At 42.0% G+C, this 18,151-nt stretch overlaps 1 protein-coding gene across 1 annotated transcript in view; it reads right to left on the bottom strand.

Moving 5' to 3' along the window:
- The window catches only part of LOC139222527 (pyruvate carboxylase, mitochondrial-like), a 274,531-nt gene that overhangs the window by 219,624 nt on the left and 36,756 nt on the right, over positions 1 to 18,151 (bottom strand). The window contains exon 10 of the mRNA XM_070854310.1: positions 41 to 159. Coding sequence (XP_070710411.1) covers positions 41 to 159 — 119 coding nt within the window. The remainder of the gene's footprint in view (positions 1 to 40; positions 160 to 18,151) is intronic.

The raw sequence follows: 18,151 nt of genomic DNA on the forward strand, positions 1-18,151 counted from the left end.
CACAGAAACCCATCCACACACGTAAACATCTGCTACTTACTCTGTGATTTCTTCAGTGACCGTGTGTTCAACCTGGAGTCGAGAGTTCACTTCAATGAAGTAGTGTTTGCCGTGTTTGTCCACCAGAAACTCCACGGTCCCTGCGTTCTCGTAGCTAACCTGTAGTAAAAAAAAAAAAAAACATATTAATAAAGCAATTTTATAGCCCTCATGTCATCAGTAATAATGTTAGTTGTGTAAACATTCAAGGAGCACTCACTCGTCTTATTAAAATGAAGAAAAAAAATACGCCTCATGTTTTATTTGTATCGAGAGGAAGGAATTTTTCATCATTTTGCTGTAATGAAATAATTAGATCATTAATCAAAGGGGATTTATTGAAAGCTCATCGTCATAAAAGACCATTTCCTCGCACTACTTTTCAGCTACAACACTGCAATCGCGATCATAATCAGTGTCGGGTACAATGCAGGGATTTGTCTCAGTTTAGAGGACATATTAACGTCCCTGCATCAATAACACAATATCACACAGTGCAAACATGGCACAAGGAGGACTGGGCCTTAAATATTCACATATACACCAGCACACAATAAAGGACTATACTGTATGTGTCAGACAGCAGACATTTTATACAAACCTGTCACCTAAACCTTAGATTTACACAACTGATCTGCATACAGATTAGGTTTGAAGGATATCTTCTTTTTTTTCAAATCAAAACTACCATGCTCAAACCTGAAAAAAAATGTTCACTGTCAACACAAAATGCCCATACTCAATGCATCTATACACGTCCACTGTCAATGCATCTATTTTTCATATTACAGTATCTGCTACTGGCAACTAAAGATTATCACCACCTTGGTTAAATCACAAGGCAAAGCAGAACACTTACTGAAACCTCTTCAGGCACATGAATCATCATTAATGTTCATGTAAGTGATGGCATTCAGACTTGAGAGGACTCCATTTGTAACAAGCTTCGAAAAAGGTACAACACGTATCTCTGATGACAGACCTCCATTCAGTCAACCAAAAGACTCTTTTCTCTTCTTGGAATAGAAATATTCTCATTTCAGTAAACACTGCTGTGTGCAAATGTACCATTTAAGACACAATGTACTGCTCTTTATACCTTCTTCAATAACTCAATGACTGGCCTTATTGCTTAATCTTCCTTTACCAGACAGTAACAAAGCATCATCCAATCTCTGGTCACCTCTTGTGACACTGTTTCTTTTCAACCAAGTAAATTCTGTTTTTCATTATTCATGTTCATCATGAACCAATGACAGTTCCATTTGAATTTCAATGTCCAACTTTTAATTATGGCTGTTACAGTGCTAGCTTTTTCATTACGTTACCACACACAGAGCGGTTGGGTCTCTGCAACATTTTGGTGGAATTTGACACCTGCGTACAACTTTCATTTTTGAAGACTAATCAAAAAAAAAAAAAAAAACTATCCCCAGCATATAATCTAGTGTTATTAGCATATTTGGCTAAGAGTGCATCACCCTGAACTGACTGTTCTGTGTTTTTCTGTTAGATGTTGAACATGCCTCCGTTCAGAGTAAAACATGGTATTTGAGAGGGAAATTAGCATGTTAGCAGGCCAACGGCAGCGGTTTCCACACTCGTCCTCCAAAACTCTACCGTGGGCTGCCTCAGCTCCACTTTAACTCTGCCCAGTGGAAGCTGCAAACAGAGTGTAATTGCTTTATAAATGCTATACAAATAAAGTTTGTTATTATCATTATAATTTTGAGACTAGGTTTACACAAATTACACAGATGATTGAGCAAAGCAATCTGATTGGTTACATTGGTGAAAATGGCTGGAACACCAATGAGAAGAGCCCATTCTAAGTTCCTCAGATCAGATCCAGCCATATCGCTGATTATTCCTATAATCAAAGCTGTGCCATATTATGAAATCTACCCCATTTTGAGTGAGGAAAATACTGGATGAAAACAACCAAACATCAGAATGAAATTAGAGGGCTGCAAGCAATCAAACGTCCAAAGCACAAGCTGCACAAAGTAAATCCAATTATCCCGGGAGGGACAGATGTGAACAACCCAAGAAAAGGCAAGAGCGCCACCTACATGTGGAAATAACAGTTTTGCGTATTTGCTTTCATTACTCCCTCTTTGCAATGTTGACCATTTTGTTGAAATCTGGGTGAAAGAATCGGGGGGAAGTGAATGACCTGAACTAATTCCTTCACTCCTGTCTTCAAACAGAAAAGTAAATGTTTAGTCTTTAATTGTTAAACCAGCCAAGTGCCTTCAGGATTTATTGGATTTTTGGCAAGCATAAATGTCAAGACAATCAAATGGGCAGAGGAAAATAAAGAGGCAAAGATGGCTCTAAGCTAAAACTGCAGCTATTAGAATTTGGCAACTAAACAAGCACAGAAACAACCCAAAAAAAAAAAAAAGATACAATGAGGAATCCATCATGCATAATACACAGGTATGTAAACGAATGTTTCGCTTGAGTAAAAACAGCTTGCCAGCCCCTTACTAAACCCATAACTACTATAATTAAGTTTGTGGTGAATAAAAACTCACCTCAAGAGGAAATTAGACACAGATTAGGAGCATAGTGCACACCCACATGAAAAGACAAGTATTAATATTCACTGTAATCTTGTAAAACATCATCTGTGTGAAAATATTCAGACACACACAGTCAGCAGAGTTTTCTCTGCAGAGAGAAATTAGTCCCATTTATGGCATCTGTAGCTCCTCACAGGTTTTACCAGAGAGACTCATTAAAGGGCTCACACACACACACACACACACACACACACACACACACACACACACACACACACACACACACACACACACACACACACACACACACACACACACACACACACACACACACACACACACAATATTCAGCCAAACAAATGCGCACACACAAAAACATACATATAGCACTGAGACATGGGATGGAACATACAAACATCCAATGACTGTACTCTACCTCCAATGACTGTACTTTAAGTTGCACATTTTTGCACACATGTAAATATATTTATATCTAGCAATAGTAGTTTATATTTATATGTTTTTATATTTTATTCTATCCTCTTCTTTTTCACTCTTTGGCATTCAGTACGGATGGCAAAGTAAGATTTTCATTGTACAGGGAAACCCGTTTCTGCACTGTACACATGACAATAAACACTTGAAACATGAAAAATACAACACCACAAAACACCTAAGAACTGTGTGTGTGTGTACATATAAATATACAGTATATATCGAACAAAACCACACACACAACTGACTGTATATGCTTACAGCTAGGCTACCCTCACCGTTAACCTTCTCTGTGTGCAGCCAAATTTGTCATTGTGCTTGAGTGAGCGTGTGTGTGTGTGTGTGTGTGTCTTCCTGTACACTTCCAGACACTGTGATGACAAATACATGTAGCTAGTACCCAAGGCCTCATTGATAAACTGTAACATTGAAAGACATAGAAGACACGCTCTAGCCCACACACACGCACAGACACACACACACACACAGTTTCAGTGCACATTAATTCACACATACCAATATGTGTCACTCCGTACTGTATTCACACTCTCTCTCTCTCTCTCTCTCTCTCTCTCTCTCTCTCTCTCTCTCACACACACACACTGAGTCAGTGAGTGAAGTAGCAGCCAGTGTAACAGATTGAGTGGTCACTGTTTTATAGGGTCTGACAGCCAAGTCAATGGGTTGTACTAGCTCAAGGTGAGGTCACCAGGGTGCCACATGCAGGCGTACTCACAAACGCATGCGCTTTTAAGAGTATTTCCGTACAGCATAATGTACAATCACACAAAAAGCTCCCTGCTCCTGCACGCCCCACTGTGCTTAAATGATGCCAGCGCTGATGAATGTACACTGGTGTATAGCTTTGAATAGGAAGAGACAGAGACAGATAGCCGGGTACTGTATGACACAAAGGGAGCAAGAGAATGAAACGAAATGCATTAAGAGCAATTCATGAGTGGTGGAAGAAAAAAAGGGGGTGAGTATAGATGGATGGAGGAAGGAAGGGAGTTGAAGAAGGATTGATGGATGGATCAAATAAGGACAGAGACAAGGAATCAAAGTGTTTGGTGGGAGTGGAGAGAGAGGACGGCGAGTAGTACAGGGTGAAAATGAGTGGATTAGATAGAGCAGTCACGGAGGGGGTAGAACAGCAGAGAGCTTCAATGATGGAGGGACTGTCACTTCTCCTGGTTTCTCCCTCTCTCCAAGCACTTCAGCTCAAAATCATTTGTGCGCAACGTTGTTACAGGATGTCAAAATTCAGATTCAATGAGGACTCTTGACAGGTTTTTTTTCCCCCTTGTTCCAGAGCACCTCACTGTGCAAGAAGAGTTCACAACAGTGGAAAATGGTGGGTGAAATCATTTATCAACAAGATGGAGTGAAGTAGAGACGGCATGTAGACCCAGATCACAAAGAGTGGTCATTCTTTTCCTCCTTCAGCCACCGTGAGCGAGTGCTTAAGACTAAAAACACCTTGTTGATGTCTAAAGGTGTAAATGTTAATATTTAAAGACGAACAGGTTTATACAACAGTGGTCCACATAAGGTACAAGCATCCTGGGTCAAACAATCTGATGTACTTTATAGTGTCTGCGCGCAAGACACTAACAGATTTCATTCATGTCTGTACAAGGTGAGGCTGCAGCAGGAGCACAAACGCCGGAAAGGGAAAAAAGAAATCTGCTTGATCTTACGGATCCTTTTTAGTGTCTGCTGTTGCTGATGGCAAGGTTAGAAGTGGGCATACATTAAAATCGATGAGTCTTTAAAGCCTTTCAGAAAAGGAAGGTAGCGGCAGTGAGATGATGCGGCGGAGAGTTGTCTTGCAATATATTAGGGTCGGAAATGCAGCTGCTGACCACTGCATCCCTCATGGCCGCACACTTGTCAAATAGTTTTGCTTTTTTTCCCCCAGGAGGATAATTACCACAGGGAAAGTAGAGTCTCAAGATGACTCAGGACCTGTAGTTTACCCCTGAGGCCTAACAGTCTGAGCACCCCTGATATGAGGTGGAATGGGATGTTTGTGGCCTCATTTTAATGCAAAAACTCTGATGCCATTTAATCTGCAAGAAACTGGTGTTGTGCACTGGATGGAGCTAGTTTAGTTATTGGCAGTATTATCAATAAGATTTAGCACTTATCAGTGTACTTATCAATATCAGTAAAATTAGTTATTAATTAATTATTAATTAATAATATCGGGGCACCACCCTGGTATCAGGGACCAATAACAAACTGGAATACAGTCTCAAAAGGGGTTATTCACTTCAAAATGTTGATATTTAAATCACTATCTCACATTTATAAGAGTGAATAAAAAGGGGCCTCACTTAAAAATGGCGATATTTAAGTTACTATCTTACATTTATAAAGTGAGTGGAAAGGCATGAATCCGAGCACTGACTATCTCAACCAGCTGTTACCACAACAAATATATGCACAGTAATCACAAACAACTACTCTTTAAATGCATAACAGAGTTTATTCAACAAGCACAATGATTTGTGATCAATAATACTAGTTCAAATAAACATCTGCTATTCAACTATCTAAAAGCAGCTATTGGTACAAATTGTTAACACTCAAAACAAGATATATATACAAGCATCCAGCATGTGTGTGTGTGTGTATTTGTGTGTGTGTGTGTGTGTGTGTGTGTGTGAAGGGAAAAGGGGGGGGGCAAGGAGGAGGCCGCAGAGTGGTGACGCAATCACGTGCGTGAATACGTCACCCCAATATGGCGGACGCTCGCAAGATGTGACTAGAGGGAACGAGAGTACAGTGGAGACTGAAATCCCTTCCCTGAGCACTAGAGGCAGGGCACTACTAAGTGTGTAATAGCTACTGTAATTACCGGCCTTAACACTAGGGGCAGGATGCTGCCGGGTGTTGTAACGGCGGTAGTTACGAGCTTAAACACTAGGGGCTGACTGCTAAAAGTGTAATGGCTGTAATTACAAGTCTGAACTCTAGAGTTAGACTGTAATGGCGCCGATCGTGCCTGTAAGGGACGGTATGAACGCGTGTATGTATGTGAATGTAATGTGGGTTAGTAGGAAGAAAGAGGAAAGGAAAGCATTCAACACAAAACACTGCAAATCTGGTTTTTAACCGTCACAGGAGCGCACAATAACCGTATGTCTATCACTCAGCGGCTCGATCAGCAAACTCTGTTTACCGATGGTGGCGCTGGTCCTTTAACTGATAGACTCACGTTTACTGACTCTCCACGTGTTGGTTATAAACACAACAAAGTCCCTGCGTGGGCTTACGCACAAAACAACGCAGGAGACAAAACAACAGCAGCAAACACACAGTTGTAACACGGGACACGGCGGTCCGGCACTTTAGCTTCTAAGCAAAGGTAGCACACTTAAATCCTATCTGTCTCTGCCCAGACACAATGCCTCTTACTTGAAATCGCTTCGCGAGCGATTAGTGTGCAAATCCTGCACGCCTGGCGGGTTTCGGTCCGGCTCGGGTGGCGGCGAGGAAAGGGTCCGTTGAGTCGCTGTGTTAGCGGGGAACGGCGCGCTGGTCCGCGTGTGGCAGCGTGGAGCAGCGGGAGTCGACTTAGAGGGAGAAGAACGTTCGTGATCTTTCCCTGGAGAGGACAGCGTACTGTCTCTCCCTTCCGCAGGTAAAAATTGAGGGAAAAGCCGCGGGTTGCTCGGCGTTTCTCCTCAGGATCCTAACGAGTCCGGTGAAGGACACAAAAACGAAACTGAAACCAAAAAACAAAACGGGGCGAAAACAGCCGGTTGCTCGTCCAGCGAGTGTGGGGAAGGCTGTTACCTAGGTTTAAAGGGGAAAAGACGTCCAAACAGAAAACACCCCCTGTAGTAACTTTACGTTACAGTGGAAAGGCGGTGTGTCTTAGGTGTTCACTGCTTATAAACGTTTAGTGATGTCATGGCCGTACTGGGAGTTCCTTGTGGATTTGGGGAGTTTTCCCCCAATGAGAACTCCTGGTGTTGGATCCAGGCCACGCCCCCTACCTGAGTTTATTGGAGGCAATGCCGACAAGTTTGGCGCCCGTTTATTTTATGGCCCTTTGTTCCTTTGTTAGGCTTTTCCAGGTACATGTAGGCCGCTCTTTGTCTGGCCATGCGGCAAGGCCCAACACTGGAGTGGAAAGCTTCCAGCAGTCAGGCAATTCCAGCATTTCTGAAAGGAAAACAGGACTTGCCTTATAGCAGCAACAGTGGCTGTAACTGCTGGTGCGTGACGGTGAGGCCATAATAGAAGGACTTTCCTTGTACCTCCTGTGCACCTCTGATCCCACTTGCTTGATATCTTTTCTACCTTCTACCCCCCCACCCCAACATATATAATTTAACATGAATCTAACATTATCTTCTAATTGTGTATTTTACTCATGTTTACAGTTTGTGTAAAAGCAAAAGGGACAGAAATCATTTGAGCATGCAAGTGCTCATGCACATTCAGTACTAATGGCCAATTTATAACTGTCTTCTGTAACCCTGAAAACATTTAGCATGGCAGTTTTGAGAAGTGCTCTTACTGTCCTTTTGTTTGCATGAGTATTTTCTGTGTGCGTAGTCATGTTTTCTGCTGCCGCTGCACATTGTCTAATCTTTATCTTCTTTGCCTAAGCGGAGTGATGTTCAGGATTTAAGTAGCACTGACTCTCATAAGTGTAGGAACATTACCAATGTGATCTCTTTTAGCTTTTGAAGCCACAGTATCTTTGATTCAGCCATTTGTAATTAGCCTCGATGTGGCCATGCTTGTGAGTCCATTGCCATGTTACTGGTGGAGAAGATAGATAATGCCCTACATGACACTGTGTTCCATCCCCATGTGTTTCATAGGTTAATATGGAGAATCCTATACATTATGAAAAATAGGCACAAAAACCTGGCACAGGCGAACTGCAAATTACACCTTTTTGTGTCCTTAACAGCAAAATATTGAGTCGTGTTAGATCTGATGAAGTGTAAGGCTGCAGCAATGTGTTTTTTTCTGTGTTGAGACTCATCTTTATTTGAGGACCTCACTGCAGTTTCATTTCTGCAAGGACACACATTCAAAGAATTCTAGCAGATGAGGGTTGTTGCTCAGCATAAAAATAGTATTTGTCTTTGAACTGTACAGAAACAAGTAACTACATAGAAAGCTGCCTTGGATTAGTCATGGAGAGAAGCAATACAGGAGCTTTCAGGACAACAAGGCTTTGAAAACAGTCAAATTCTCCGCAAACACCACCGTGCACACACACAAACACTGTCACTGGTCGTTAGGTTGGCACTCACACTACACCCTGCTGTCTGAAAAGGAAAAATTATTTCCTCTCAAGGTTCTTGCTGCCAGGTTGCTGTCACTACATGCAAACCCTGTGAGGAACAACAATATTGATGATTCACTGCACACCACACATAAAGCCTTCCGATTAGTCCAGTCCGCTGCCATCTCCCCCGATGCCCCACCATCCACCAGCCAGAGAGCAGTGCATGCTGGGTCATGAAATGTCCAGGGGCAGTCAGAGTAATGTGGTACATGCTCTTCACCTTTATGTGTGATGTGCATCACGCAGCAGAGGGAACAAAACAAATCAATCGTCCAATCGATGGTACTGACCTGTTAAATGGCTATGTCTGGTCACATTAGTGGGTGCTTTTGTGTGTGTGTGTGTGTGTGTGTTCTTGTGTGTGTGGTGCAGTGCACTACAGCTTGTCAATTTACTGCAGGGTGACATTCAGAGCCAGTGGACTGACACCAGGGATTCAAATTATTCTGTAGCTTAATTGTTTTGAAAGCATAATGAACGCTATAGTAATTAGGAAGCCTGATTCACATATGTGCATGAACATGGGTTAAAAAAATGCAAGCGAGGTCTCACAAGAAATAGAATGTGATTTTTGTCCTATGCAATATACTTGATCTCCTTTCCCAGACCACTGGCTTCAAGAAAGTGAAGCAGGAAAACTATAACCTTGTATTAAACCTGCAGAGCGGAAATTTTGTGTCCCCCTTCTGGCAGTGAGAACACTTAAACACTGTTGACGAATGGTTTTAAGACAGGTGATGGTAGTTATGCATGTGTGTCTTCGCTGTCGATTACTTTCTTTTCTCGTCTGCTGCCTCTTTCTTCTGAGCGCCCGGTTTCTGTTTTATGTGGACCATAAGAAACTTCTTCCCCCCGTCATAGGATCTGCCACACCTCTAGTTGCTTTAGCCTACTCTGTCGCTAAGGTCGTCCCCCCATTCAGCTCAGAAAAACCAATCATTGATTCGCTGATGTACATCCTTTTTCAAAACGCAAAAAGCTGCAAAAGCTTTTCTTCCACGCTGCATAATCGAAGTAATCAGGGGGTCAGAAACGGCTTCATGTGCACATGCACATGACGTGAGGGAGAGTAGATGATGAAAAGACAACCGTTTTTAAAATGCCACACCATGCACAAGCTTTGATGTGTAGAACGTTTATGACTTCACTCAGATCCCAGATTGACGGAAGGATCTTTACTTAAGTTCAAGAACACAGTTGGCGATGATGTGTATTTCACTGTGCAGCGCAGAGAGAGTTCACAGCAGTCATAAAATGTCTTCAGAGGATCAGCATTCAGAACCAGGTTGCAAAGGTAGACTAAAACAAAAGGTTGACTGAATGACAACGAAAGGTGAATAGAACTCAGGTAATCCTGCACAGACTATTTAGCAACACAATCTGACTCAGTCTGTCGGTGGCTCAAAGTTATCTCCTAGGATGAGTAGTTCAAAGAGTTTCCGCAGTGATCTATTAATCAAGGCACAATAGTTTGTCAGCACAGAGCTTAATGTCATACAGACAGGCAGGAATTTAAACAGGGATGAGAGAAGACAGAACTAAATCTATCAGATGTGTGAAATAATCTTCTGAAGATGGCGTGTGAAAATGGCCTCGGCAGAACAAAACAAGTAAGGACTCACTTTAGTATCACAGAATGTGGTACACTGGTTATCTGGACATATGTTGGGTTAAGAAATGATGTTCAACAGAGTCAGGTACTGTGCAGAACATGTCCTGCTACCATAGCTACAAACATGAGGCAACACCATGAATCTGTTCCAGCATTTTAAAAAAGCATCAAAAGGTTGTGGATGGTGATTGCCGTGAACCTGACTATCAGTGTGTCTAGTTGGCCGACTACCAGGGATCACTGACTGAAATGTTCTGAAGTCCTTATGAACTAGATCCAAAACTAATATTTAGAAGTTAAATCAACATGTTCACATTTCCATTGGGCTTTAAGTTATTAAAATATGTTCAGCGTGGCAGAGCCAGCGCTAGGTGCTAAGATTTGTTCTTTTTGTATTTCTGCACATCACAATTTGTGCAATTTGTTACAGTGACTGACTGGAGATCATATTTATTTGTCATATATTAATGTTCACTCCAGGCATGTTGATTTGCAGTGTTTTGTTGTTCTTTTTGCAGATTTTATTAAAAAGGTTAAGTGCTTCTGATTATATTACATGTTTACAAGGCTTGAATTCATTAGCTAAATAAATCTGTTATTCACATCAATTCATGCATTAATTCATCTCATTCATAACATCATAACACATAGGCCTGGCCTACATGAAAGAGCAGTTTATGCACCAACTGTATCAAGTGTTGTGTTGGTCAGAGTATAAAATGATTCATTGCTTGTGTATAGTGAATGATACAACAACAACCCAATCGCAATTAGATTGTCTTGCCATAGCATTCAGCCCTACTTTGCACTATGAGACATGGTCCTACAGCATGACAAACATGGGCACGGCTGTTTATTTTGCCTCAATCCCACACAGTATGTGCATTAATCCAAACAAATGCCCTCTTTACTCCCACTTTAATTTTCCTTAAACAGCTGTCTCAGAAAACTGATCCAAAACTGATTCAGAGCCGTAAGACCACCACAGCTGAGTCCAAGCCAGAGCTGTTTGTTTTCTACCCGAAACCGTGGAATTGGCAACCATGAGTATAGACAGGAGGAACGATTACAGCAACCAATAATGCTATAAAATACTAATATATGTACGTTGAAAGAGAGACTTATACAAATCTGAACATATCCTTCAGAGAATCTAATGCGGTGCTTTAATGGCACAAAAAAAAAAAAAATATGCAAAGGCAAAGCTACTGGCATTGCCAAGGGCTGGGGGAGAAAAATCACTACATCTTGATTTTCAGTAAAGCTCAAGAGAAAACTGAACACCGTTACAATAGGGAGGGGAAGGAGTTTAAAGGAAACGTGGCCTTCATTTTTGGAAAAAGCAGCACTAAACAGCTACTGGAATTAAATGGAGGCTGATCATATAGACTCTGATTCCTTTTTGTGTAATAACACACAAAAGTACCACAATCTGAAAATAAAAAGCTTTTGAAAAGGTGCTACACACGTAACTTAGGCACACAGTCACATTACCTTGCAGTTATTACATAACCAGATCCTACAGTACATCTCACTCTTCCCTCCTCTCATCTAAACATCACCGCTGCTTCTTCCCTTTAACTGCAGCTCTCGTCTTTCATTTCTTTCCCCTCTTGTGGGGATTGGAGTTAATCTGGTGCCAAGACTTTCTGTAATCTGATCCAATTCCCTTTCAGACTCGCAGCACACACAGCTCTCATCCGATTCGTCGCTGATACAACCACAGTAACACAAACACGCACGCGCGCTCACAAATAGATCAGCTCCATTTCAGCGGTGCCACCTCTCTAATCCTTTTGCTGCGGGGAACTGCCAAAGTAGCGGTGCTCACCCACCCGGGCACACAATGTACACAACCAAGAAGAGCACAGACACAGCACAGCGATGCACGCGCGCAGAGCACATACATGCCTGAAGGCACACAAAACTCATGATCATAATGAACACAAGCATGTGTACGCCCACACGCAAACATACACAGACACACACAGCCCCAAAAGCACCCACACGTTCATATTCATCCCAGCTGTAATGGAAAGGAGCTTGACCAGAATCCCTCCATCCATTTACCAATTTATGTATTCATCCCTATTTCAGCTCTTCTCCAGGCTCTACGTCCATCTCCCTCTCTTCCTTAATTAAGATTCAGGTCTTTCTCCCTCCTTGTCCATATCTTTTTCCCACACTTACAGCTTCATGTTTATATGCCAAAGAATTAGCCGAACATAAAGAGGACAACGAGATTGGTCATCGCAGTTGTAACAGTAATACAGACATACTTCAGGAAAGGCATGTAGGATACACAGGCTTTCACAGATCTGAATGGGAGAGATAAAACAACAATAAATTGATACTTATTACTTTTCTCATGGGAGAGGTTTCACTCAAGAGGGTCCTGTAATTGGAAATTTTACTTATTACGTCGTTAATTCCGGTGGTGTATTGAGACGGGATAAGACTCCCACATGAACCGATTCCCAAATCACGCTGTGTGTTGGTGTTTGCTGAGCAGGGTCATTAGTATTACATAATACACCCTTTCCAGATTCTCAATTTGGGACCCGAACATCCGAGCTTTACTAAAAATGTGGTTGCAACCGTGGTCTCGTGTGATATTTCAGTTCTGGGGATGTGTGTGCTGGTTAAGCTGTCAAACAGTGTTTCAACTACAGCATGCATACTAATGAAGAAAGAAGGGGATGTGCCAAAAAAACAAGATTCGTGATATGATTGACACAGGGGTGAGATTTATTGGATGTCAGACTCTAATATTACAGAATCTGACGACACTTCATAGATTAAGAGACTAAGGTGAGTCTACAGCCATGATAGTGACTCTGCATTAATTATGGGACTTATTCTGACAAAACAGAAGTCCATGAGCATAGTTTCATTATGTTTACCCGTTGACTCAGAGGTCAGAGGTCAGGCTCAGAGACAAACACTGGTGGAGACTTTACCCCTCGTTACCCTCATGGCAAAAGAACAGAAGCTCAGACCTGTAAACCTATACATGTTGATTCAGTGGTACATAAACGACGCAACTCCTTCCAGATTACCCATAGAAAGGTAAAAACCTATATACTACAAATAAATCACTTCCTTCTGAAGTGAGAGCTATTCATTTCTCCCGCAACCTCCTTCAATCCACTGCTCTCTGATCCTTCCCTTGGCTTTTCTCCCTTCATCTCTTCCCCTCTTTTCCTTCTACATGGCTACAAGTCAAAAAATAGACTTTTTTCCTCACCGCCATCGCTCCATATGTGGCACTTGTCCTTTGCTCCACTTTCATCACTCTCCCCTTTCTATCCCTTTACATTTGTCAAGCCTTCAGAAAATAAGTCTTTTCAACTAAAAAAAGAAAAAAAAAAAAGTAAGGACATTTTTAGTGAAAAATGAAAGGATGTCAAGAGAGACCAACGATTGAAAGGTCGCACAGATGAACAGATGGCACAAGAGCGGTGCATGGATGGGGCAGAGGGATGGGGGAAAAAAGGACAGAGGAGATGAGGGAAGATAGATGGCGAATGCAGCAGATGGCTGGACAACGAACAGAGACGAAGTAAGAGAAACTAGGAAAAAGATGGAGTAAAAGATTGAGCGTAAGAACTTGAGATAAATTGAGAATGATCTAGAAGAGCTATAAGCAAAAATCAAAGCACCTGTGGATTTACAGCAAGGGAACCTAACAGGGCTGTTAGTGGCAGGCCTGGGGATGAATAATGGCTGAAACGTGTGATGTAAGAGTGGTGAAAAGAAGGGCAGGACAGGAAGCAGCAGAGTTGAAAGGTTTAGAGCTGCGCACGTACTGAACATGAAGTATGCGACTTGTGTCACTAAACTACAGGCAAAGATGACAGTGCAAGTGCCTTTTTGTCTCATGAAATACATACAGTAACATTGTTGGCTTCATCTATCTGTCAAAGTAATGGCTTTTTGACATGCAGAAACTCAGAAGGACACAGAAATGTTGTGAGACAATCCAAAAAGTGGATCTAAGAGCTCATCTGTGTGCTTTTAAGATGGCTTCAATAGACCATCAAAATAAACACTGGCATAGAGCAACAGACAAAAAGTGTATATAGCCGTTAAAATGAATTTTGAATGCACTGATTTGCGATAAATAACATTCCATCTGCATTATGTCTGTGCTGTTAAGTAGCTATTTGTATGGCAAAAATCGGCCATTCTGTAACTACATACTGTTTCAATGTGATTTCACAGTCATGACGCATTAACAATGATGTGGGCGCAAAGAAACAAAAAAAACAATGCATCGATCAGTCAATTTTTCTCACATTACTGGGAGATCCTGTGAAGCGAATGGAAGCTGTAAGGCCATCAGCTGGCAGTGTAATGGGAGTTGTACATAGTCTGGAAGCAATGTAGCCATAAAGTGCACATGCAGACACTGGAGGGATGGAGAGGGAGAGAGAGAGGAAAGGCAATACGGCCACATTTTAAATCAATACGGCCACAGAAGACAACTAACAGGAATTTACAGCCAACATGTGGACAAACAGCATCGTAGGATCATAAAATCTGATGTTTTCTATCAATTAAATTGAAAAAAAAAAAAAGACATCAAAGTGCAAAGTGCAGCCATAACTTTAAGTATACTGAAGGGACGGAGACGGGGAGAAAGACTCATCCCAAAATAACACTGCATGGTTCAGAGAAAGCTTCTGCGGGCTGATTCGCTGTCAGCAAGGCAGCGCAAACTGCCACTTTTTATGACACCATAAAATAAACTGTTATACAGTGAGAGCATATATATGTGTATGTGTGGCTGGTTTTCGCACCTTATGTCATTTATTGTTTTATTTTCTTCACTTTGCCTTTACCTCCTTGGCCCCATAACCTTTACCTGTCTACCTGTATTTCCCATCTCTTTTGCCTTCAAGACCCCCCACCCTCCCGCATATTCCTGCAAAAGTCTCACATTTTCAACTTTGCCCTTCATGAAATGTCACTGACAGCTGACTTCCACATGTGAAAATGTTTCATATCCCTGCAACCAAGCCAAAAAGGTCAAAAAACATTTTCTTTATTTATTTCTTAACCCTTGGAAACATGAAGTCTATAGGGTATTATGATAAAAATTAGCAACTAGTCTACTGTTCAAAAGGAAATTTTGTTTTAGGGATATCCTTTGAAGTAAAAAAAAAGTTGGCTGTGTGGGTCAAAAGTGGTAATATAATTACAAGTAACTAAATCAAAGCAAGAAACAACTAAAAAAGGAACAGTTATGCGCCAAGTTTTAGAGCGTTGCAACTTCCAGCAGCTATCTCTGCGTTCCATCTTTCATTCCTGCCTTCTTCCTCTTCTCTCCCCGACTTCTGCAATATACAAGACTGTGATGTTTTATAAGTGTCTTTCTGGTTCTCTGCTTCACTGCACAAGCCCTCTCTCCATCTCTGTCTGCTGGCCTCAGCCTCCATCCTTCAATCTAGTGCTCCTCTCAGAGCTCTGAGCCTGTCACCTCTACATTTATAAACCAGCTGTGCTTTCATGCTGGTTTGACTGTGTGTGATGAATGTTCCTGAGGTGAAGTGGTGCTATGGCTGCCTCACAGTGTAAGGTTGCATGTACGTTATCATTATAATCTGATTACAAAGTTTACATCCGTTAAACCGCCGGTACCATAAAACCACACACAAGCTAAAAGAATAGAAAACGCTTATGTTATGTCTAACGACATTTTTTTAAGACGGCATTTAGATTTTGACACTGCGAGAAGACACATTCTTCCCTTAAGATTAAATGAAATACAATTTAAGTGGAGTATTAGTATTAGTCTGGTCTGAGAAGTAGCTTTTGGTGGCTAACGCCAACTACCTTTAGCAAACTTTAGGAAGATATTGCTGTATAATAGTCTAATTGGTAATTGTTGCCACAGAACCTGGATCCAGCATCAAATCCCCTAATATAATGTATAGTAGTTTTATAGTTAGCAGAAATGTTGATCCTACATGAGCCAGCTGGCAGCCTTGAATCCTCAGATGAGGCCCTGCTGGCCGTTCCAAAGTCGAGGCTTTAATCTAAAGGCGACGGTGCTTTTGCCACCAGGCCCACCCGTTTGGAACGACCTGTCTGAGGAGATGAGGCTCAAAGAAATCACTTCTTAAAACCCATTTTTACAGAACTACTTTTATGTGATGTCATCTTCTCCTAACTTGGTGTTCTTTTTATTGTATTTATTTTTACAATTTTGCCTGTTTTTCTTTTTTACTGTCCTCATCTTTCATCATCCTCCCGTCTTCTCCCTATGGTGTTTCAGCATCTTTTGTCTTATTGCTTTAATTTCATGTGAAATTCCCAATCATCCTTTCCAAATACTGATTTTAATGAGCAAGGGAGAACTGGTAAAACCTTGTGCCTTGCTGAAATGTTGAAACTTTATATCCCATAAAGTGATGAGTGTGTGGTGAATTCAAATAATCGCCGCCGGTCAAAATGTCAAGACTGTCTTACTCTGAAAGTTTCCCATTACCTCTCAATCTCCCTGCACCCACTTTTCTTAAATCCCCCTTTACATTATTTATCTTACTCACACCCTGCCACATTTCGAGGCTTCCCCTTTCTCCACCGCTCCTCCCTGATCTCATATCTGCTAATCCCTCTTCCTAAATCTTTCTTAATATAGAGCATTATTTCTCATTTTAGGGTAAGTCACCCTGTCATGCCTCCCGCTTCTCTTCCACTTTGCTTATGTTTCTCTCACTCAGTCCCCTCTGTCTAACACTCTGCCCTCATTCACCCTTCGCTCTGTCAGCAGTTAATGGAAGCATAATGAGCTTGTTGTCTGTGAGATGATGAGGAGGAGGAGTGGATACAGCTGCCTAATGATCAAAGAGCAGCGCACAGCACACACAGCTGGACAAAGGCGGGCACATCCATGCCTATACACAAATAAATGCAGCGCTAACACATGCGGATGCAAACAAAGATTAATGTTTGGCCATGCACAGAGGTGTGTCTGCTGAAACACAGCTGCATTTAAATCTATCCTCAACGGAGATGCACTAGCATTAGTAACTTGGACCAACAAATCAGACCAAGTGCTATTTTTCTCCCACTACGTTCTCACATGGCTTCCCCACTCCGAGCATGCCCGCTTCCTCCCCCCTTCTGATGCCCCCCCGCCTCCGCCCCCCTCCATCTCACTCCTTCCTGCATCGCTCCCCCGCCCTCCTTTTTCCTCCCTCCTCCACTACCTCGCTGTCTCTCCTTCCAAAATGTAGTCAGGGCAAAAATGGGTTTTCTTGCTCACAAGACTGCAGTTGTGTGCATGTGTCCGCACACAGCTCGGTGTGTGTGTGTGTGTGTGTGTGTGCGTGTGTGCCTGCGTGTGGCTAAGATAAGATTTGGCTGTAGTCTGTGCGACGACACCCACACTGCAGCACTTGACACAGCTGTAGGGGAAGCGAGGAACTAGAGAGAGAGAGAGAGAGAGAGACAAGACAAGTGAAGGAAAGAGTGGCAAAACAAGAAAAAAACAGAAGGAGGGATGATTGTGTTTGTTCCTAATTATGCATCAGTGAGACACGCATGTGTATGTGTATGTGCCTTGTGTCAATCCATTTCCCAGTCAGAATGTGTATCTTGTGTTATGTGTTAGTTCAAATTTATGTCAGAGTGATGTATCCTCTGTGTACAGTAAGCATGCGTTCATTTGCATTTGTGTCCTCCACTGGATGCTGTTGGGCGGCTATAGGCGAACACATAAATATGCATTCACGTCCCCACTGTTTGCAAGGGTGGATGTATAAACACGTTTCTGTTTTACGGTTTTTGTCCACGGTGCGTGCGTGTGCCCGTGTCTGTGTGTATTTTCACCATTCTTAAACCATAAGCAGCCAGTCCTATGCAGACCTAAAATACATTTTGCTCTCACATACGCACCAACTTCACACTCAAATCAAAGGCATTTTCATGGTCATGGACATACATGCAGGGAGAAATCATTTAACTCCTCACAAAGACAGACCAATCACGGTTAATAGTGGCTGAATACAACTCAGCTACAGATATATTCTATAGATCATGGTTACCATAGCGATTGGTTAGTTGGTTCTGAATCATGTACTTGCACCTTTATGGTAGTGATGGTAACTGTAATTCAATTAGGGCTGGGCCGTATGACTGAAGTCAGTG

This window comes from Pempheris klunzingeri, chromosome 23, assembly GCF_042242105.1.
Source record: "Pempheris klunzingeri isolate RE-2024b chromosome 23, fPemKlu1.hap1, whole genome shotgun sequence".
Classification (NCBI taxonomy): Eukaryota; Metazoa; Chordata; class Actinopteri; order Acropomatiformes; family Pempheridae; genus Pempheris; species Pempheris klunzingeri.